The 23,105-nt window shown below is 44.9% G+C and overlaps 1 protein-coding gene across 1 annotated transcript in view; it reads left to right on the top strand.

Annotated features, from left to right (window-relative positions):
* Positions 1-22,801, top strand: part of phip (PHIP subunit of CUL4-Ring ligase complex) — a 32,538-nt gene extending 9,737 nt beyond the window's left edge. Inside the window, 30 exon segments of the mRNA XM_084030784.1 lie at positions 235-335; positions 714-754; positions 1,368-1,466; positions 2,494-2,650; positions 3,272-3,406; positions 5,446-5,574; positions 5,666-5,891; positions 6,185-6,307; positions 7,041-7,224; positions 7,307-7,409; positions 7,552-7,686; positions 8,463-8,560; positions 8,648-8,864; positions 9,384-9,494; positions 9,789-9,896; positions 10,617-10,741; positions 11,550-11,632; positions 11,720-11,831; positions 11,999-12,060; positions 12,132-12,287; positions 13,297-13,417; positions 13,539-13,664; positions 13,760-13,835; positions 14,110-14,169; positions 14,505-14,657; positions 15,060-15,212; positions 15,508-15,719; positions 17,721-17,965; positions 18,047-18,193; positions 18,293-22,801. Of these exon segments, the coding sequence (XP_083886910.1) occupies positions 235-335; positions 714-754; positions 1,368-1,466; positions 2,494-2,650; positions 3,272-3,406; positions 5,446-5,574; positions 5,666-5,891; positions 6,185-6,307; positions 7,041-7,224; positions 7,307-7,409; positions 7,552-7,686; positions 8,463-8,560; positions 8,648-8,864; positions 9,384-9,494; positions 9,789-9,896; positions 10,617-10,741; positions 11,550-11,632; positions 11,720-11,831; positions 11,999-12,060; positions 12,132-12,287; positions 13,297-13,417; positions 13,539-13,664; positions 13,760-13,835; positions 14,110-14,169; positions 14,505-14,657; positions 15,060-15,212; positions 15,508-15,719; positions 17,721-17,965; positions 18,047-18,193; positions 18,293-19,017 (4,523 nt within the window). The 3' untranslated portion in view covers positions 19,018-22,801.
* Positions 22,802-23,105: the final 304 nt, after the last annotated feature.

Raw genomic sequence — 23,105 nt, 5'->3', positions numbered from 1 at the left:
CACACGACTCGGAGACTGTCGGGGGGGAAACGGCAGCAGAACTGGAACCCCCCCCCCCCAAAAAAAAACAAAACACATAGGCAGTTAGCTCAGATTAACAGAAATGCACGAGACAAGATACCACAGCACGAGATACAGAATTCCTGTATGCACAAAATCTGCCCTCAATATATGTGTTTTATTACTCTGACCCTGTGTGTGTGTGTGTGTGTGTGTGTGTGTGTGTGTGTCCAGGTGGTATGTTCCTGGCCACAGGAAGTACGGATCACATCATCAGGGTGTACTACTTCGGCTCAGGCCAACCAGAGAAGATCTCTGAACTTGAGTCCCATACAGTGAGTCAACATAGTGACTGTTGCTCTGTTTATCACCATAAAATGTCACATTGTTGGACTTATTATTCAAATAGTTTGACCACAAAAAAAGGATCCACTTGCTTGGTTTTTTTTTTCCTCCAAAGCTTTCAACCGTATCTCATAGACTTCCTCAGCAGATGGACTTTGCTCGTTATGATCTATCCGTCCTTCTCCATGACCAACGAGCAAACGCCATCGTCTGAGGAAGACGGTGAGATGCAGATGAAAGCTCTGGGGGGGAAAACTTTGAGTTAAGATTAAGTAGGATTTTATAGATAATGCACAATAAAAAATCATCGTGAGAACAGTAGAGATATTGCTTGTTACTTTACACCTGTATTTGTTTTTTTCACCTAGGACAAAGTGGACAGCATCCAGTTCTCACACTGCAGTGACAGGTCGGTTTGCACATTGTATGTGTATGTGTGTGTGTGTGTGTGTGTGTGTGTGTCTACATAATAAGTGCGGTTCATTTTTGTGCGTGCATCGCTGTTTGTTTGCATGGAACCTCCGGGTGTTGTAACGTGACTTGATGGTGTCAGCAGAAACACCACCTTTACTTACTATCTGATACACACACACACACACACACACACACACACACACACACACACACACACACACACACACACACACACATTGACACCCATACACTTGCACATATCATGCACTCCCTGTTAAATTGTGTGCACATATGTGGAGTTTGCAGAAAAACAAGCTCAGCTGTAATTCCCCTGGGTGGCTGTAATCTCAGTGAAGGAGGTGGTGTGTGTGTATGCAAAAAGGAGAAAGGAGGGTTGGAGGAGAAGGAGGTGGGGAGGGGGGGGGGGGGGGTACATACAATTAGAGTTTCCTGCTGTGCAGAGATGAATGTGTTCATTGTATTGCAGAAAGCTGAAATAGAACCAAGTGTTGTATTTACAGTTTAGCTGCTGCATGAATTTGTGTTGACAAATCTGTGTGTGTGTGTTTGTGTGTGTGTTTGTGTGTGTGTTTGTTTGTGTGATGTAGGTTTGTAAGCGGCAGCAGGGATGGTACCGCACGAATCTGGCAGCTGCAGCCTCAGGGCTGGAGGAGCATTCTGCTGGACATGCAGACCAAATTACCCGGGTATGTGTGTGTGTGTGTGTGTGTGTGTGCACGTGTGTGTGTGCGTGTACACGTGTGTGTGTGCACGGCTGTCAAAAGTCTGACTTCTCCAGAGGAGGATCCTGTGGGTTATGATGTCAGTCTAAATTTGATAAAAATCAATGATGTTAGATACAAAAGTCCCAGATCTACTGTGTGTGTGTGTGTGTGTGCGTGTGTGTGTGTGTGTGTGTGTGTGTGTGTGAGAATATGCGTTTTGAAGTAAAAATAAAATCATTTCTTCAAAGAGACATAATGCCGTTGCACCAGCTGCAAAATGTTTTTTCCAATTACCCAAACCGGCGTTTATTTGCTTAGCGTGTATAATCTGAACACGTAAATAATAAAGTAAAAAAACAAACTGTCACACATGTGGCATAAAGTGATTGATTATGTGACAGCTCTCAGACAGGATATAGATTTACGACAGGCTCAAGGCAACAGTGACACTGGCTCTTTAAATCATTCTTTATCGTGTGAGTGAACACAGCAAACGTGAGAATAAATACAGATTCTATCGGAACCTGCTTATCTAAAAAAAAATTAAATGTTGAGATGAAAGTGAAAAATTACTTTTTAAACCCTTTTTAGATCACATCTGCAGTCATATGGTCTACTTATTTTATATATATATATATATATATATATATATATATATTATATATATATATATTTTCTTTGTATTTAAAAACTAAAATATAATAATCTTTAAAAAAAAGAATCCAATCCTCTTTTCTTCCTGTAAAGCAAAATATGATGTTTTTATATAAAAAAAATAAAAACATAGTTTTAATATTTAGCGCCAGTGTATCGATAAAGTATCGCAGCAGGGAGTATCACGATATATCAATAATTTGATGCATTGTCCCACATTTCCTGTTTTCTTATGACATTTGAACCATTTTACATTATGTCTTAAATCTGCTGTATTTATGTATTTTTTATTAAAGTCAACCACATTGACCTTGATTGGCTAAAAAAACACTGTGTATCGCCGTGGTCCCTTCAGGAAGTACAACCCTCCTCCGCTGGAGGACAAGGTGACCAAGCTGAAGGTTACCATGGTAGCGTGGGATCGCCATGACGGCACGGTGATCACGGCCGCCAACAATCTGACGCTGAAGGTGTGGAACTCCATCACCGGCAACCTCGTCCACGTCCTGATGGTGCGTAGCGACACGCTCACGCATAAAAACACACAAAATTACAAACTATTTTTTATTTCCTACTTTTTTTATTACAGCAGCAACAAATTACAGACAAAACCACATGTTGCAGACAACGTTTTAATGGCAGTTTAAGGGATTATTGTCAATATTACAACTTTTTCTTACTTTGAGACATTATCATTAACATGTTGTATCTTCTTTATTTTATTTGTATTTTTTAAATTTTAATTTAATTTAATTAATTAATTTTTTTTATTTGGAAAAGACAGTTTTACAAAAACAAAAAACAAGATACTTTTTCATTTAAAATGTGCTGACCACGGCACAGCAATGAAAGAATCAGAAAGTCATTCTAGTGGTGCATTCAAGGACATGGGACAGTTGAGTTTGCCTTAAAAAGAATACTGAATTCAAACCCAGAAGAAAAGCAAAAGAAATCGTTTTAATATAAATAAAAGTTCGCCGATACATCTGTGGAGCGCTCGCAGGATGCGTGACCTCACAAAAACACATATTTGGCCATAATTGATATGTTAATTATGTCTCCACACAAACGTCCAATCAGATAAATGATAATGATGTGTTTGGGTGTAAACTGTGGTTCTCGTTCTATGACAGGGTCACGAGGACGAGGTCTTCGTCCTGGAGCCGCACCCCTTCGACCCCCGGATCCTGTTCTCGGCGGGCCACGATGGGAACTGCATCGTGTGGGACCTGGCCCGAGGAGTCAAGATCCGCTCCTACTTCAACATGGTGAGACTCTCTGTCCTCTCTGTTGTCCCGCTCGCCGTTTCCTCCTGGAGCTGCAAACGACCAGATGCTCACATGTGACACAGATGTAACAGTGACTCAGCGCAAAGACGATTAAAACGACTTCCTTCGCATGACACGGTTCTTTCCCTTTCCTCTCTCTCTGTCACGGTCTCACTCTTTTCTCCCTCCCTCGTCCCTTCCAACCCTCTTGTTTGCTTTCTCACTTCCCTCGCCTCCGTGCCGACATCATCTCTGCCCTCGAATGCACCACGCGTGGCCCAAACACGGGTGGAGGGCGGAGTGAAACCACGACGCCGCTCTCTCACGTGTCCGTCAGCGCAATGCCGCCGTGCATTTTCACCCCCCCCGCTGTGTTAATCATCAAGGCCTCCTCCTCTTGTTGTGTTTCCGGGCTCGTGTCGCCATGGTTACCTGGGAAAGCACTTACCACGGGTCTCTGGGGCACAAGTGAGTCACCCGGTGGCGCTGGCCGGTCGACACGGGGAGAACGTGTGATGGCGAAGCGGCTCGAGTTTCCGTCTGAATATTAAACACAAGTGACTGTTATTGGATGATGGGAAATGTAGTGTAATGGGAGAGTGTGTGTGTGAAGGCCCCCGTGCCCTGCAGAGGAATCGAACCTGTGTGTACAGACCAAGGAAGACTGTAACAGTAAGCGAGGATGAAATGATTGATTTTTTAAAAACCAAATCAAGCTTTTTGTGACTGAAGTTCTTCCTTGAAACAGTCACAACAAAGTGGATCATCCAGAATCACCAGATCAGGATTTCTTCAAAGAGACACTGCTGTTGAGTTTTTCCAGTGTATTATTATTTTTGCTTTGAGCACCTGAAGATGAGATGTTGTCCCGTTGTGTTCTAGAGGAGGCAGATATTTCTAAAACCAAAACAACCTGGATAAGAGGAAAAGGATGTATTTGGTCCTTTAAACTGCTATGAACTCATTAAAAGTATTCAGCAGCCTCTAAAAGCACACACACACACACACACACACACACACACACACACACACACACACACACACACACACACACACACACACACACAGTTCCCTGAATATACCAAAGTGGGAGATGATTGAAAGTTCAGTGCTCCTATGGGTCCATGTGAGTTTTAGTGCGTTTGGCAGAGTGCAGAGGGACAAAGAGGAGGTGGAAAAAGAGGCTTGAGAACGGCTTATCTTGTGAGTGAATGGTTTGTGAGTGAAGGGAAACCCAGCGAATGAACTGAAGGCAACAGGTGTGTTTCACTTTCTGCAGGTCGTGGATATCAAAGCTTGCTGGTTATTGCAATTTAATTTTTTTTATTTGAAATACCATATTTTAGAAGCACCTGACCGATATGGGCTTTCTGGAGCTGATGCAGATTATTATGGATTCAAAAACGATCTGATATTGATAGTTATCGGTTGATATTCATATTTTTTTTTTAAATAAACTACATTAATACACTGTTGCCCATAAATGTGGAATATGTTGTTTTTCAGATCCTCTGTTGATTCCTATTAAATGCATCAGTAATCACGTTTGATCAGGTGCAATGATTACATCATGTGTTCCAATTAACCAGGAGAAATTAATTAATTCATACAACATCTTTATTTGGTCTCTTCTAAAAAAGAGAGCAACTTTCAATCTGAAAGCTTGTTGAGTTGAGTTGTTTTTTTATTATTTGATCTTGCCGATCGTCACCTCTGTACTTTATTCTCTCTGCTGTCTCAGATCTGAACTGGATCATTCTGGCAGCATTAATTCCTATGTTAGATTCTTTAAAAATGAATGTTTTATATCTGCGTCTATCGGCCGGGGCTGTGTACCGATACTTCTGCAAAAGGCCGATTGAACCAGCTGACCGTTCAACGTAGTTCCTACTTGTGTATTTGATCTCCTGTTGTAGACATAGTTGACTGTTTGTGCCGTCCGGCTGCTCCGTCTGCCTGGAATTCCCCTCGGTAGAGTAATCCCATGATTTACAGTGCTCACCTACCCCCCCCCCCCCCCTCTCTCTCTCTGTGGATAGATCGAGGGCCAAGGCCATGGAGCGCTGTTTGACTGTAAATGTAGTCCAGATGGGCAGCATTTTGCAGCCACCGATTCCCACGGTCACCTGCTCATCTTTGGCTTCGGCTCCAGCAGCAAGTACGACAAGGTAATCCCGCGTGTCGTGATGTCACTTCCTGGAATGGCCGCCCTTGTGTCCTCACAGAGGAGAAGTGAACGTCGTTGTTTTGGCCCTCCAGATAGCGGACCAGATGTTCTTCCACACCGACTACCGGCCGCTGATCCGCGACGCCAACAACTACGTGCTGGACGAGCAGACTCAGCAGGCGCCCCACCTGATGCCCCCGCCCTTCCTGGTGGACGTGGACGGGAACCCCCACCCCCCCAGATACCAGCGGCTGGTGCCCGGCAGGGAGGGCTGCCGGGACGAGCAGCTCATCCCTCAGATGGGGGTCACTTCCTCAGGTATGGAGGCTGGAAGCTCCTCTCTGCAGGTTTACGTCTGAGCAGCGATGCAAACTGAGAGAGTAGTTTCTGAAATGCAACAGTATTTAGTAAACTTCTTGTTCTCAGACCTCCCATGATGATGGTTTGAACGCTCGGCATCATCCTGAGTATGAATAGTATGTTTGAGCTTAAAGGTTTAAGGAAAAATCCATCCTTCTTCTTTGAAGTTGAGGATCTGGATCTGCTGACTAAACCATACAAAGAATGTAATAAAGGAACGTGTGCATCCCGTCATTATATCTCTCTCTCAGGCCTGAACCAGGTGGTGAGCGAGCAGGCGGTGGACGGTTCGAGTCCTCTGGACACGATGATTCAGAGGCTGCAGCAGGAGCAGGACCAAAGACTAGGAACCAGCGACACCAGGTCCAACCGAGGTAACGATGGCGTACTTAAAGATCTGATCCACCATCTAGATAGTCCTGAATGTAAATGGAGAAGTCAAAAATGGAGCCTGATACAAAAATACAGGAGAAATAGTACCAGCTGTCTCTGAAGCAGGTTAACAAGCTGATTATTACTCCCTTTTTACAATCAATAAATTAATGAATTCAATTTAATCCAGATGTCATTCATTTGTATAATTAACTGTGTGAATATACATTTGTAATAATATTTTATTCATTAAGTCACATCGATCGTTTAGCTTAGAATGAATGTATTGTGGAGCATTTTATATGAATTATGCAACAGATATCATTTCTGTTAATGTAAAACAACTATTTTCAACAAAGGGGAGATTTTACAGCAAAAGAAAAGTGTCTTCATTGTACGCGTTGAAAAGTCAATTAGGTTTTAATAAGAAACTCAATTAGAGCTGAAACAATTTGTCGATTAATTGATCAGTCTAACACTAATAAGTAAGTATTTGCTGGCTCCAGCGTCTCGGATGTGAGGATTTGCTGCTTTTCTTTTGGCTGAAAGTAAGCTGAATACATTAGGGATTTTCAAAATAAGAGATTTGAAGACATCCCATTGGGCCTATTCCTCTCACTCCTGAGGTACACTTAAGGGTCGCTATAATCAGTAGCTGTATGAATGACCTACTAGACCAACTTGTCATCCTTTTATCACGTATATAAACTGAAATCTAACGCCGTCTCCCTCCAGGATCGGTGGGTTCGCCCACAGAGGTGCACTCGCCGCCCAACGTGGGTCTGCGTCGCAGCGGGCAGATCGAGGGCGTCCGCCAGATGCACAGCAACGCCCCGCGCAGCCAGATGGCCACGGAGGGAGACCTGGTGGCCTGGAGCCGCCGGGTGCTGGTCCCCGAGCTGGAGGACGCCTCCGTCAGGTAGACGCCCCCGTCACGGAGCCGGAGCCTGGTGTTTGGGAAACGTGAGCCGCCTGACTCTGTGTTTGTGTTTCTGGTGAAGGAGGCAGATCAACTGGCGCGAGGCTAAAGGGGAAGAGGAGATCAACATCTATCAGTCGGAGAGGAGGCGACGAACCATCCACTCCCTCCCCAAGGAGAGCCGGGTGATTCAACACACACACACACACACACACACACGCTGTTTTACAGGAGTTATTATGAACGATTCATTCATGATTCATTTTCATTTTAATAGAGATTTATTTTTTAATTAATATTATTATTATTATTATTATTATTATTCAGGTTCATCCGACATCAGACTCACTCGACGAGAGTAGGAGGAGCCAGGGTAACCATGGCTACCACACACGCGCCGCCATGGAGGAGACGAGCCGGCAGAGCGCCGAGGCTGCCGATGACGACGAAAGCACCTCGGAGGTGAACGCTCTTCTCTCAGACACGCCCCCTTTTCATCCATTTCTGCTGACTCGACAAAAATCCAACAGGACTATCCCATTGGATTTTAGATTATTGCAAATTACAGGAAGGAAAGATGATTGGATTTTGATTTTTAAACACCTTATTTACATATCGCCTTTTTAATAACAACGTTTATAGGATTTAACAAAGCGTCTATTGATGGATTAGACTCGTTGTTTGCTATTTTGTGTCATAAAAATAATGCAAATGTTAAACTGAGACCCCTGAGATATGGCATTTCCCTTCCCTCAGCACTCCAACACTGTAATAATAATAATAATAATAATAATAACTTTATTTATGCAGCACCTTTAAAAACAACAGTTTACAAAGTGCAGAGCAGAATATACACACATACGGGTCTACACACAAATACACAAATACACAAATACACATCAGCAGAGCAGGAGACACGATGGGTGGAGTTAAAGAGTTAAGATCAGGTCAAAAGTAAGAAATATATAAAAAATATGTAAAAAATAAATAAATACAAAATGAATACAAAATATATTAAAAAAATACTTAAAAAAAATAAAAAAATAAGATTCAAAGGTAAAAATCAATAAAGGTCAAACGGGCAAAGTGTGTGTTTAAGAAGTGATCCATGAAATCTTTTAATACAAGTGGAGAACTGCTTTGCTCAGTTCCACTGATCTGCTGTTCATGTCTTCATGATGTCGTACCTTTCTGCTGCGTTTCCTCCTCTCGTAACTTTGAGCTGATGTGTGTTTCAGGGAGAGGCGGAGGTTCGGCAGATCAACGGTCATTCCTCCGAGGAGGAGAAGGAGGAGGAGCAGAAGGAGCCCTGGCCAGACGACCACAGCAGCTCCAGGTTAGACACCTGAAAGCGTTGATGGTATCAACGATGCATCTGCACAGTTTATACATGTGTGTCGTCTCCCCTCGCTGTGGTTTACAGCGACTACTCCAGCGACTACTCCGACTGGACGGCGGACGCCGGCATCAACCTGGAGCCGCCCAAGAAGAGCGTGAAAGTGAAGAAGAAGAGCAGCGGCTCCGAGGAAGACGGGGAGAAGAAGAGGGACGGGAAGAAGGAACGGAAGAAAGACAAGGCGGACAAAGCGGACAAAGACGACGCGCTACCAAAGAAGAAGCAGCCAAAGGAGAAGAGGAAGGTTTGTTTGTCCTCGCGGCTCCGGGCGGGACTTTATTCTTTATATAGTATAATATAGCTTATATATAAAATGTATAATTCATTTTCTGATCAAATTACAGCTGCAAAAATGTATCTTTTTTAAATTTCAAATTCATCTGTAACTTTTTTAATAATTGAATAATCTGAGTATTTATATAAAGAAAAAAAAAGAAACATTTCTCTGATTTCAGCTCAATGTAAAATTATATTCTGGTTTCTTTTACTCCTCTGCTGAAAATCATTGAGTTGTGGAGAAAAATCAATAATTTACTGACATTTTTTTGCTCAAACAACTCATCAATAATGAAAAAAATAGTTTGTTGCAGCCTTAAACTAAACCGTTAAAAGAAAATTCATAAAATTGTTCACAATGTATATACAGTGTATACTAGTACAACGTTTTATATGTAGAAGCTAATGTGACATCCTACAACCCCCTGTATATGACAGAGCTGTTAACTGGTTAACTGAACATGTATTCCCCCGTGTGGTCATTCAGAGGACGGATCTTCCGGATCAAGGTCTGACCCTGGAGGAGTGGCTCCCCTCGGCCTGGATCACGGACACGGTCCCCCGGAGGTGTCCTTACATCCCCCAGATGGGAGACGAGGTACACGCCCCCCGCTTCCTGTTACAGCGCCCTCGCCACATGCTCGCCACATGTCCGTCATACCAAAACACTGGCTCATGTCTTACATAGCAACACGGCCAGCCTTGCACCAAAGTTAGCCGCCCCCATGAGGCCGCAGTGGGTCATTACACCTCCGGCAAGGGGCAAAAATAATGTTATTGTGGCATGTTTTTGTATTTTTATGGGAAGAAGAATATACATATCGTACCAGAATATATTTGAAATGTGTGTGTGTGTGTGTGTGTGTGTGTGTGTGTGTGTGTGTGTGTGCAGTTGTACTACTTCAGACAGGGTCATGAAGCCTACGTGGAGATGGCCAAACAGAAGAAGATTTACAGCATCAATCCTAAGAAGCAGCCCTGGCACAAGATGGAGCTCCGGGTAAGGACGAGTCGGCAGAGATTGATTGGAGCGAGTCCGCTCTTTAGACTTCACGTATCCGGAGATGTACTCTGTGTGTGTGTGTGTGTGTGTGTGTGTGTGTGTGTGTGTGTGTGCTCACACACATCCACCGAGGATGAAGGCCTTCACAGAAAAATCACGGATCGATACGCTCTTTTCACGGAGGAGCTGTATTTGTACAGCTGAATGAATGACAGTTCCTTAAGAATCATATTGTATTATATTATGTATTTCAATATAATTTCTCTTTTAGTATTATTTCCTTATTAGGGCTAAAAAGGTCAAAGAAGTAGAAAATGACACCATTCTTCATATGAACACATGAAGCTACAACGGTGTAATCATTCGCTTCATTGTTATTAACAATCACACACACACACACACACACACACACACACACACCAGCTGCATTTGTTCTTCACCACAGGCACCGGTCTGGTTTCACTTTCACGTGGACTTAAATCCTAAAAATACACCAACAGAAGAATGTCTGCAGAGTACTTTGAAGTGTAACAGCGTATTTTTTTACTTTGTATATTCTTTTCCATGTGTGGAGGCAGAAATAGCACATTTATATGCAGGCTGGCGGACCATAATGCATTGCAACGCTGAAACATTTCTTCTAGATATTAGTAATGTGACGTTGCCTGAGGAGGAAAGCAGCTGATTTGCATGATTCTGTTCTCGTGTGGCGTTCAGGAGCAGGAGTTGATGAAGATCGTGGGCATCAAGTACGAGGTGGGCTTGCCCACGCTGTGCTGCCTGAAGCTTTCCTTCCTGGACCCCGACAGCGGCAAACTGACCGGAGGATCCTTCTCCATGAAGTAAGCATCCCGAGCTCTCTCTGTCACACGGTTTCTACCAGGATTCACTTTGAAGAGTGTTCATATAAAACCACATTCTTGCCATTTGTTTATGATACATTTACTCGTTTCACGGTTATTTTACCAACAATTTAGCAGATCTTCAGAGAGGAAACTAGTCTCTCCTCAATATTCTATTGCTCTTTCTCAACCACACAGACTTTCCTCAGGAACCTTTAGAGCAACTCATTGAATTTTGAGCTTTTTTAAATTAAATTCTGACCCCCCAAAATGAATGCACATCCCTGCAAACCCCTCTCCATAAGTTTCTTCAGAGGTTTGCATCGATGCCTGTCGCCGATTGGATGCTTTAACTCTGTGTACCGCCTCAGTAATACAACCAGAAGTAGTCTAGTGTTGATTTAGGTCCATTATAGGAAATGCATTTCTCTTTGTTTCAGACATTAAAAGCAAATAAAGCCTGTTGTTGGTTCCCCGACTCTGAAAGTGAGCTCAGCGATTAATTCATGGCGGCTACTTTCAAATAAATAACCGTCAAACACTCGGTTTAATTCTCCTCCTCTGCATTTCATTCCTCACAACGTGCATCGATACCATGCATGCTTTTTTTTAAGACGACACATGCTGCAGACAAAAAAGTAGTTCCCTAAAATGATGAAAATGACCTGGAACTCGTTGGATACAAGACAAGACGGTGGCTGTAAAACTCTAATGGAGTGTCTCCCCTCGTTCTACAGTAAAGACCGTTTCTACGGCTGCTTCGTTCCGGTCCTTGAGTTAACGTCTACGTGTTTCTGTGTTCTCCAAGGTACCACGACATGCCCGACGTCATCGACTTCCTGATCCTACGCCAGCAGTTTGACAACGCCAGAAAGAGGCAGTGGAGCATCGGTCAGTGCGTTAGTCTTCGTACAGCGACCAGGAAACTACGAAGGAGTAACGCTTCCTCAACGACCTGTGTGTGTGACGTGTTTGTAGGTGACAGGTTCCGGTCGGTGATCGACGACGCCTGGTGGTTCGGGACCATCGAGAGCCAGGAGCCGTACCAGACTCAGTACCCCGACAGCCTGTTCCAGTGCTACAACGTCTGGTAGGATCCCGGCTCCGGGTTCAATCCGTCCCAGATCACATCTGTTTTTATTTGCATGAGCAAGAGGATCCTTCTCTCTCCTTGGCATTACATCACCTATGCAAAATGTAGAGGAATCTATCAGAAACAATGTGACGATGCTAATGATTCCTATGTTTCCCCTCCAGCTGGGATAACGGAGACACGGAGAAGATGAGTCCTTGGGACATGGAGCCCATCCCTGACGACGGTAGGCGTCTCCAACGCACACATTTAAACGTCTGCGTAGACTTGGAGTCCTGATTGTGTTTCCGGTTGCAGCCACGTTCCCGGAGGAGCTGGGCATGAGCGTCCCGCTGGTGGAGGCGGAGCAGAAGGAGCTGCTGTACGTCCCCCTGGACGGCGAGTGGGGCTGCCGCACGCGGGCGGAGGAGTGCGAACGCATCATCAAAGCCATCGACCAGCTGTGCACACTCGGTAAGACATCACCACTTTAAGTAAAAAGCCTGGATGTGAGGTTGAGCCCCGGCGTGACTCTGCACAGCGTGAGTCGGCGCGGCGCTCTGAGCTCATCGCCGAGAGCCCGGCTCGGCTCTCGTGCTGCGAGGAATGAAGCCGCTGACGCGTTGAGCAACACATCGAGGTGCTTGCTTGAATTCCTGTTAAGTGATGTAATGTCATATTAGGGAGAAGGCTTTGTGTTGCTGCCAACGGATGGAAGACGGTGCGAGGGCGCCCTCTAGTGTCGATTTGAGGGTTGAAGGTATCTGCCCGTTGCTCCGGCGCCCCCTGGCTGCTGGTGGTTGACAGGACAAGATTCATATGAACTCTCTGAGGTGATTTTACATCTCAGGGAAGGAGGTCGAGAACACATGGAGGAGTCTTCAACAACGAGGAAGATGAAGTGAGCTTCTTTGGAAGGAGATAGACCAGTGTGTTAATACAGGGTTGGTACGGGTGCTGGAACACTTGAATTTTAGTGGTGTTTTCAAGGTTTGAAAAGTGCTTGGATGTAGAATAAAGGTCTATAAATGTGTGTTGTATGTGATGACATCTATGATAGAACAGAGAAAAGAAGATCTCCATGTTTGAGGGACTGAAAACAGCATTTTCTGACATTTCTTTATGAAAACTGACTTTTGATGATGAACAGATGATGAAAATAGTTGGTGATTATATTTCTGTGGATCTGTTAGTGGAATTAGTTTTCCTTTCATTTGTGGTCCTTCTATAAAAAGCTGTCTCCAAACATCATGTTGGTTGTTTAGAGGACAATAACATCTCATTTAATGTGATGAACAAGTGACATAATAAGTAGACTGAATACTGACCATTGGATTGGTACAAATATGGAGTTTACCACAGCTGGAAGGTGCTGGAAAAGCATGGAAATGCACCTTGAAAAGCTTGAAAAGTGCTTGAATGTGAGTTTGGAGAAGGTGTAGGAGCCCTGATTAATCCTCTCATCCTGTGTGTTCGCCTCCAGACGTGGCGGCGCCGTTTGCCTTCCCGGTGGACCTGCAGGCGTACCCCACATACTGCACGGTGGTGGCCTACGTCACCGACCTCAGCACTATCCGCCAACGGCTGGTCAACCGCTTCTACAGGTAGATGGAGGATGCAGAGTGTGTGTGTGTGTGTGTGAGTGTGTGTGTGTGTGTGTGTGTGTGTGTGTGTGTGTGTGTGAGTGTGTGTGTGTGAGAGACTCAACATGTCTCTCCTCCTCAGACGGCTGTCCTCTCTGATGTGGGAGGCTCGTTACATCGAACACAACGCCCAGACGTTCAACGAGCCGGGATCCTTCATCGTCACCACCGCCAAGTTCGTGTCTGACCTCATGCTGCAGTTCATTAAGTGAGCAGAGAGTCGTCCACGCTACTGATACGATGATATGATGCTTGAGACGGAAACAACGTCATTTCTGATCTCGCCTTCTTTTTCTTTCTAAGGGACCAAAATCTGACGGACCTCATGCCCCTCTATAAGACCATGAAGAAGGCCACGTTCTCCGACTCCGAAGACGAGGTGCGTTTCTTCACCTGCATGTTTACGTCGTGTTTTTAATTTTACTCTGATGGCTGATATTCATTATTTAATTCCTCTGCAAGCCTGAATATTGTTTATTAAATTTGTATAAAGAAAAGCAAACTATTTCACACAATTCATGCAAAAGAAACATGCTGTGAACTGTTGCATAAATCCCAGCAGCAAAAGTACATGAACATAAATACATTTTTAAAATGATGATGTCATAATAAGCAGTATTTACTACACATCTGATCCTCTCCCATCTGTTCAGGACGAGGAGGAGGAGGATGAAGATAGTAACACTCCTGGAACATCCACACGGAACCACAAGGTAACAATTCATTCATTTGTGAGGTTTTTCTTTTCTTTTGTTGTTTAGTGTTGGATATTTATCTCATGTTGAGATTTGGATAATGACTATTTCACACAAATATATGAGCTACATGTAAATTAAAACGTGATAATGTCCCTCCTTGAAATTGAATGATTTTATTGATTTTATTTTCTATCTTTTTCATATTTGTATGACGTATATTATGTCATATAAATATTGTACTTTGTATTTGAGGAAAGATCAAATCAAGCAGTATCTGACATTAACCCAGCTTCGAAAGAAGAGGAGTTTACTTCCATTTACCCTCTTCTTCTTTTATTTTCTTCCTGCAGGGCCGTCGACCCTCGCAGCGCCAGCTGCGAACCCGGCCACCGTCGTACGACCCCCACGCCTGGAGGGGGCGCTGCAAGGAGCTGCTGGACCTCATCTTCCAGTGTGAGGACTCGGAGCCCTTCAGAGAGCCGGTGGACCTGCAGGAGTACCCGGTACACATACTCCTTATGTCTTTATTCAGGGGTGCACGTGATCCGAGTCCAGCTCATGGTGAATTTCCACTGGGCTTCCATTCATTTGCATTTTCAGTCTGGGAGTGGTTACAATTCAATTACACACGGAGTGTGTGTGAGGAACAGGCCTCTCTGTTCAGCATCTGTAATGAAGACCAAATCTGATGGGAGGAGGAGGAGGAGGAGGAGGAGGAGGAGGAGGAGGAGGAGGAACAATGTGAACAGAATCCATTACTTTGCTTTGGTTCAGTTTTTTCCACTCTGTCAAAAGTAAAACCCCAAATCCTCCAAATCCTTTTCACTCCTCTCACACTGTCCTTCTTTACCTCCGCACTTAATTCTCCCTTCTCATCTTCTGAAATCTCCCGTCTTCCCTCTCAGGATTACCTGCAGATAGTCGAGTCGCCGATGGACTTTGGCACCGTTCTCAACACGCTCAAGGAAGGGAAGTACCAAACTCCCATCGAGCTCTGCAAAGACGTCCGGCTCATCTTCAGCAACTCCAAAGCTTACACGCCCAGTAAGAAGTCTCGGGTGAGACAGACACACACACACACACACGCACACACACACACACACACACACACACACACACAGACACACACACACACACACTTTGTCCCTGCTTTCAAGATCAACATCTCATTTAATGTGATGAACAAGTGACATAATAAGTAGACTGAATACTGACCATTGGATTGGTACAAATATGGAGTTTACCACAGCTGGAAGGTGCTGGAAAAGCATGGAAATGCACCTTGAAATGCTTGAAAAGTGCTTGAATGTGAGTCTGGAGAAGGTGTAAGAACCTGCTCTCCTGTGCCTGCAGATCTACAGCATGAGTCTGAGGCTGTCTGCTCTGTTCGAGGAGCATGTCAGCTCCATCCTGGCCGACTACAAGGCGATCCACGGTCTGACCCAGAAGCTGACCCGGCAGGGATCGGACAGACCGACGCGGCACACGACGGACAGACAGACGCGGCACGCCATGAAGAGGAGGAGGAGGAGGAGCGAATCTCCCGCCAGCAGCACCGCATCCAGGCAGGTTTTATTTAAAGTACATTAATGTTGATTACAGGGAATGAAACGTTTAAAACATACAATGGAAGAGAACATTATTAAAATACTTTCCTCCTTCAGACATCTAAGAATACATTAATTAATAAATACTTAAGTCAAGTAAATAAATGGATACCCCATCTACACATACATGGATAACACATAAATATCTGCAAGATAAAGATCAAATAAAATACATAATAATAATAATAATAATAATAATAATAATAATAATAATAAAAATTAAAAAAAGAATAATAATGAGGATAAATTACCCAAAAAATAATAAAATAAAATAATAACAATAACAGTAAAAGTAAAAAAGGGAATAATAATAATGAGGATAAATACCAAACCAAAATATAATAAAATAATAATAATAGTAAAAATAAAAAAGAGAATAACAATGATGATAAATTAACCAAAAAATTATGATAATAATAATAATAATAAATAAAATAAAAATAGAATCAATAAAACAATTAAAAAAATAAATAAAAAAACAATATATTGGCGAGGAGGGGATAAGACTCATGTTTTAGGGACATATTTTTGGGGGGTTGTGGGTCTGTTACTGTGCATTCAGTATAGAGGTAAGATCGGGCCTAAAAAATCCAGCCCGACCCGACCCAGGCCCGCGGGATTAAAGCCCGACCCGGCCCGAACCCGAGCAATTAACTTGATTTGCAGGCCCGAGCCCGAACCAAACCCGAAATTTCATATTTTATTTGTGAGGACTCAGAGTACGTCCTTAAGAATCTAGCGCGGCACTTTAAGAGAGAGAGAGAGAGAGAGAGAGAGAGAGAGAGAGAGAGAGAGAGAGAGAGAGAGAGAGAGAGAGAGAGAGAGAGCGCGCAGAGAGAGAGACGGGGAGAGGGAGAGAGAGAGAGCGCGCAGAGAGACAAAGAAGAGCAATAGGTGCGTTTCCATCAGCTGTTTAGATGCGCATCTAGATGTATCGCTTCGGAAAATGATGATGGAAACGCCGTGATTCGCATTAAAATCCCCTGATTCGCACAAAATGAAATACGCTCGCTATGGCCGGGTTTTGGTTGATTCGAATGGGATGGAAACAGCTGTATGCGAATCAAGTGTGACGTAGCGCACTTTCACCCCGACTGCTTCCGGTGTTTGACATTTAAATAGAGACCTCAACCACGCCGAACTGTCGGGACTCTCACCGTCAGAGCTTGCTGAAAAGCCCTCGGACATCGGTCAAACACCGGCCCGCCCAGCCCCACGCGAGTCCACACAGGCGGACTCTCCGTCGAACGCGAAACGCCAAGACGCGCAGCACGCAAACCAGCCGGGAGACAGACAGCTGAACACGGCCGAACTCGGGCCACTTGTGCCCACAAGGCTGTGTGAAAAGCCCATGCACCTCACCCAAGCACCGGCCGGTCCAGCCGGTGTCACCGGCAGGAAGACGACGGAATGTTTACAGGCTGGTTGCCATGCCAACCCGCGGAAAATCTCCCGTGACTTAGAAAACTCGCGCGAATTTGTAGTTTTCACCAAAGTCCGTTCTTTTGATGGAAACACACATGATTCGAATTTCTTTTAATGCGCATTTCCCAGTAATTCGAATCACTTTGGATGGAAACATGGCTAGTGACGGGGTGGATGTCTGTGCTGCGGCTCCTGTCCCGTTTAGTTAAATAGCAATTACAGCGCCCTCTCTGTTTTTTTCCCCCTAATTATTTATTTTATAACAAGTATTCCTCAGTTTAGTATCTTATTCTCCACACATCGTTTATACATTTCTATAAACATATATTAAAAATAAAAAAATTAAAAATAAAAAAAAAGTCAGCGAGAGAGAAGCCCGGCCCGACCCGACCCGAACGTAATGATTGACATTTTATACCCGACCCGACCCGAAATTCGGGTCGGGTCGGGCTCGGGCTCGGGCTCGGGCTTAAGATCTTACCTCTAATTCAGTATGATCTCATAGTCTTCTCCTCTTCCTCATCCTGCCTCCAGTCCGGAGAGGAAGAGACGCGTGTCGTCCAGGGTGACGGCGAAAAGGGAGCCGTCGCCGCCGCCGCCTCCTTCGCGAGCCTCCTCTCTGAGGCAGAGCGTCGCCGTCAAACCGCCGCCTCAGCTTGTCAACGGGAAGGCGGACGCACCGGCAGCAGGGCGCACGCGGAGCGCCGCACGCCATTCCACGCACTCCCCGCCCTCGTCGTCCTCCTCGCATCACACGAGCAGCACGCACAGCACATCAGGTGAGATCCCGTAGACGTTCATAAGCTCAAGTAAGTAGGATGTTCCTCCACTAACCTTCTTGGTTCTCTTTGTGTCGTCAGAGTCCACTCGCTCGCTGAGAACACACAACTCCGTGTCGGCTTCGTCGACGCCGGCTCCTGAAAAGGCGGCGCCGTCTGCAGCTGCAGACAGCAGCGGAGGAGGAAGCACCCGGAGGAAACTTAGGACGCCCGTACGACACACGCCCGGTAAGAGACGTGACCGTGTGATTCATATTTCCTGTACTATGTCAACGTTTCATAAAATAACCTGCCTGATATTGGTATGTTCTTCCTTTTCCCCGTCAGGATCTCCGGCCAGCCCGTCGTCTCAGAGCACAGTGCATCTGAACGGCCACGGTAGTCATGTGACTCTGGGAGTAGCGAGGAGGGGCCGGAAATCCAAAGTGGAGCCTCCGGGGAGTCCTCCAGAGGTCACGACCCCGTCAAGCCCCTCCAGACCCCGAGGCCGCCCCGCGGGCAAAAAGAGAGGCAGGAAGAGCAAGGAGGAGCTGAGGAGCGGCGCCGGCCGCAGGAGCTCCACCCCCGACGACGAGCGCGACCAATCGACGGAGGACGAAGGCGGCGCCACGTCTTCTTCTCTGCAGGAAACGCCGGCGCCGTCGGACTCTGCTGCCGCGGCGACACCGAGGCGGCGCGGTCGGCCCCGAGCGGTACGACCCGAGGAAGCCCCTCCCCCTCCTCCTCCTCCTCCTGAGTCGCCTGAGCCCTCGCCACTGAGGAGGAGCAGCAGGAGAGCCAACGAGGAGGTCACGCCTCCTCTTCTGCCTGCTCGAGCCAGTCGGAGGGAGGCACCAGAGGAGGAGGAGGAGGAGGAGGACGATGACGAGGCGGGGGGTTCGATGCGCACACGTAACCAGGGGCGACGGTCCGCCTGGTACATGGAGGAGGACTCCGAGGAGGAGCAGAGGCAGCTGCTGTTCGAGGACTCGTCGATCACCTTCGGCACCTCCTCCAAGGGACGCGTCCGCAAGCTGACGGAGAAGGCCAAAGCCAACCTGATTGGCTGGTAGCGGAGACGGCAGGAGCTGGAGGAGATTTCTAAGCTTCCATGTGGGAGGAGTCGGGGGAGGGAGGGGGCGGGGCTAAGCTGAAGAAGCCATGTTTGGTGTTTTAAGCGTCTGTGTGTTAACGTATGGGGAGCTGCTGCTATTCAAAGACACAACAGCACCATTATCTCTCCACCCCCCCCTCTCGCTCGCCGCATCGCCACGGCAACCGATGGAAAAACGCATGTCCATTCTTCCCAGCTCCTCCTACTATTATTGGTCCATGTTGGACTCCCACGCTGCCGGTCTCGTGACTTCTCGCTCCTGTCCGGTGAACCGAGCTCCACCTCCGTCTCAAAAACGCCGCCGCTGTCGGAAACTGTAGTCGGAACAGTTTTTAGTACTTGAATAAAAAAAAATCACAAGGAGAGCATCGGATCTCAGCTCTTTACTCTTTTTGAGGACTTTTTGTGAGTTTTTCGCTGAAAGTCTTTGGCCTGACAACGTCTTTCACCCCCGTCCCCCCCACTTCTTCATCGTTCCCGCTCTTTTTTTATACCCCGCCCCCCCCTCTGATTTTTCTAAGATTTCTACGTGATGATCGGCTCTCTGTTTTGGAAGTCTTACACATCGGCTGACCTGAGCGTGTCTGTCTGCGCTAAAAAACCAAATGGTGTACCTGCTGTCGGTACTGTAGATCTGTAGGTTTTGTTTACTGTTGGTGTGTGTGTGTGTTTTTTTTTTGCATGTTAATTCTTTTTTTTTTTTTTTTTACCCAGAAGCTGTTTTTAACGTGAGGAGGAGAAAAGGGATGCGTGGGTGAACGGGGTCGTTTATGTCTCGATAGATCATGTTTCAATGCGTCCTCAACATTAGCAATACCTTGTGCCTTTATGTCTTTGGGGTGTGTGTGTGTGTGAGTGAAAGTGTGTGTGTGTGAGTGAAAGTGTATGTGTGTGTGTGTGTGTGTGTGCTTGGCCACTGGCCTGCAAATACATGTGCCTGTATGTGCACGAGTAAATTGTGGGAGTCTGTGTAAATGAAGGAGTGTGTGTGTGTGTGTGTGTGTGTGTGTGTGTGTGTGTGTGTGTGTGTGTGTGTGTGTGTGTGTTTTTAACAACACAACTGAGTGTGTCATTCACTTTCAGCGTGCAAACAGTGGCATACAGTTTGATCGTTGTGAAACCTCTCAAAGAAATGTATTTATAGCAGTCGGAGAAGAAGAAGAAGAAAAAAGACGTAACTGTTGTTGTAAACCTTTATTCATGTCGATATATTATCTTATAACCAACCTACTGTCAGTTTCTACCGAAGGTACAGCCAGTGGAGCTTTGGGGGCGGAGCTTTGGGGGCGGAGCTTTGGAGATGCACTTAACCACAGACCGGCGATCAATGCCGTAAGGGAGTAACCCTGTGTATTTAAGAAAATGTTCACATACGAAAAATGAACTTTTAAAATGTTGATGTTTCTATGGTGACCACACACACACACACACACACACACACACACACACATCAAGACACTGTCTCGCATGTTTCTAGCACTTTTCTCGTGCCTGGAGAAAACGGATCGAGCCAGATCAAACTGGATCGGACATTAAACCGAGAGAGAGACAAGTCTTATATTCATCTTTCTGATTGTGTGCCTTCGCTTCTCTGGCATTTTTTTTATTTCTTGGTTTCTGCTTTCGGGGCCTTTTTTTCACCCCTTTCTTTTTTTCGTTGGACTTCCTGCTTCCTGCTCCGTCACCGGGTTCGGAGAACTGGACGTTCGAGGGCTGGACTGGAGCCTGCTGGGCTCGTAGAATGAAAGAAGATTACATCACTCTCTCTGGACACACAACTGATATTCTGAATTCATCACGATCACAGCCGCCGGTTTAACAAAAAAAGGTATAATATGCAACATTTTCCTCAAAAAAATCAAAATAAATTATAGACTCATGCAAAAAGAATCACTGTCTGTACCTGCAGATTTGGATTTTCTCTTTCCTTATTTTGCTGTGTTCTTCTGGAAGGCAGCAAATAGCCCCGCCCCCCTGTTGTGACCTCATCGTCCCCATTCCTTCCCACAGATGTGTTAATAATCTTTTATATTTCTGATTCACTGCTTTGTACTCACAAACGTCCGCCCACTCGACCCCCGGCGCCGCTCCTGTTAATCTGTGGAGGGGTCCGACTTTGAATAAAATGTAGCATATTAAACCTTTTTAACGTCCGTTTGGACCCCCGGCACGGAGCGACTGAACGCCGAGGTCAGCCTCTGTCGTCGGGGGTCTAACAGGAGAACTGGTCTCTAAACACCTGGTCTGGTTTTCACAGGTCTTTCTTGTCACAAACTGTATTATTGAACATTTATCACATCTGCTTATGTTGTTTTTTTGGTTGTTGTTATTGTTGTTATGGATCTGTCAATGCCAAATTCTGTCTCTGGGCACTGAAGTTTTTAGAACATGGCTTTTGAATGTGTTTATTTTCTGTCTCCATGGTGACGGCGGCGGCGGTGAGCGCGTTCACATATAATGTGTAAACTGTTTTTCTGTGTCCCTGCCATACAGGACAATGTTTCAGTCACTAGATCTGTGGAGTTAGAATGCTTTTTATACTCTCGTCACACTTATTTGAGGAAACAGTTAACTGTTTTTTTTTTCTCCACGCTGGCTTATATTAACATCACAAACTATTTGTTTATATTGTGTATATGAAGAGTTTTTATTCTAGATTGAGACGGCATAAAACACTGACACCTTCCTCCACCAATTGACTGTTGGCATAAGAATAAATGTTATTGTTGGGGTTTGTATTAAAAGATAGGAAGCTAATGATCTCTGCCCACGGAACGATGTATTTGTGGGCACATCAAAGGATTTTCTTTTTCTCCTTCTGTCTCAATCACAAATAACCATATTTACATATATGCACAGATTATCATTAGGAGAGTGGAAAGAAGAGTTTAGACCCAGGCTTCTCCAACCTTCGGTATGAGCTCAAACATATCGTTTACATGAGAAAACTTTGAAAAAAAGAAGAAGCACGGTACTCGAGAGTCCAAAATGTTTGTTGGATTTCACTTGGGTGGAGCCATTTTTAATCGGAAACGATCGCTGGCTAACCTCGCCCCCCGCTGGCTACGTAGCAGCCGTTTTATACCCAGTTAATAAGTTTCCCCCTCCGATTTCTAATTCTAAGGAATGCATTCATCAAATCATAAATGGTTTCTTCTGCTGCCCTCGTCATCAGATCACCCACATGGTATCAAATCTGTCAAAGTAAAGGAGCTGATTTAGTATTGCTTGTCAGGTCATCATAACCGTGGTAATAACGTAAAAAACCTCTAATCGTTTCAAAAGGGGCCTTAAAAGCAAGTCACTGGTTTATAACCCCCACCCCACCCGGTGATCTACAGACGGACTTCGGTTTGAATCGCAGCAGTTCAGTTCAGCCCTCTTACTTTACCTGCACTGCATTTTGGAGCTCATACACACACATTAACCGTGGGTCTGTGCAGAGGTTAAAAGGTCACAATGTGTGTGTGTGTGTGTGTGTGTGTTTGTGGAGCGGCTGCATGTGAGCCATCAGAAAGCATTCTGGGGATGTTTTTGAGTTTTATGGGGACGGAGAGGAGAGAATGGGGAAGGGAAGGGTGGACTGATCAAAGAGGATGTCTTTGTTAGTTTGGATACTTTTTATATATAAAGGAATTAATGCAAAAAAAGAAGCATAAAACTAGAATGTATGTGTAGGGGAGTACTGCTGTCCTGTTAGTTCATACCAATATTTTAAGTAAATAAACAGTTGTGTTTCCATATCCACTTTTCCTTCCTTTTGTCCAGTCAGAAAAAAACTCATTACAAATCATAGTATAGTATGTTGAAAAAGTCATGAAAAAAGTAATTTTATATTATATGAAGCAGTCATGAAATAAGTCAGTATAGTATGTTGAAAAATGTCGTGAAATAAATATTATATCATAATATAATATAATGTAAACGAAAAGATTCATGAAAAAAAGTAATTTTATATTTTGAAAACAAGTCATGAAAAAAAGTCTGTTTATAATATAAGTCACTTTAGTTTGTCGAAAAAATGTATGAAAAAAAGTAATTTCATAT

This window comes from Eutrigla gurnardus, assembly GCF_963514095.1.
Source record: "Eutrigla gurnardus genome assembly, chromosome: 16".
Classification (NCBI taxonomy): Eukaryota; Metazoa; Chordata; class Actinopteri; order Perciformes; family Triglidae; genus Eutrigla; species Eutrigla gurnardus.
This window is presented reverse-complemented; position numbering and strand designations above follow the sequence as displayed.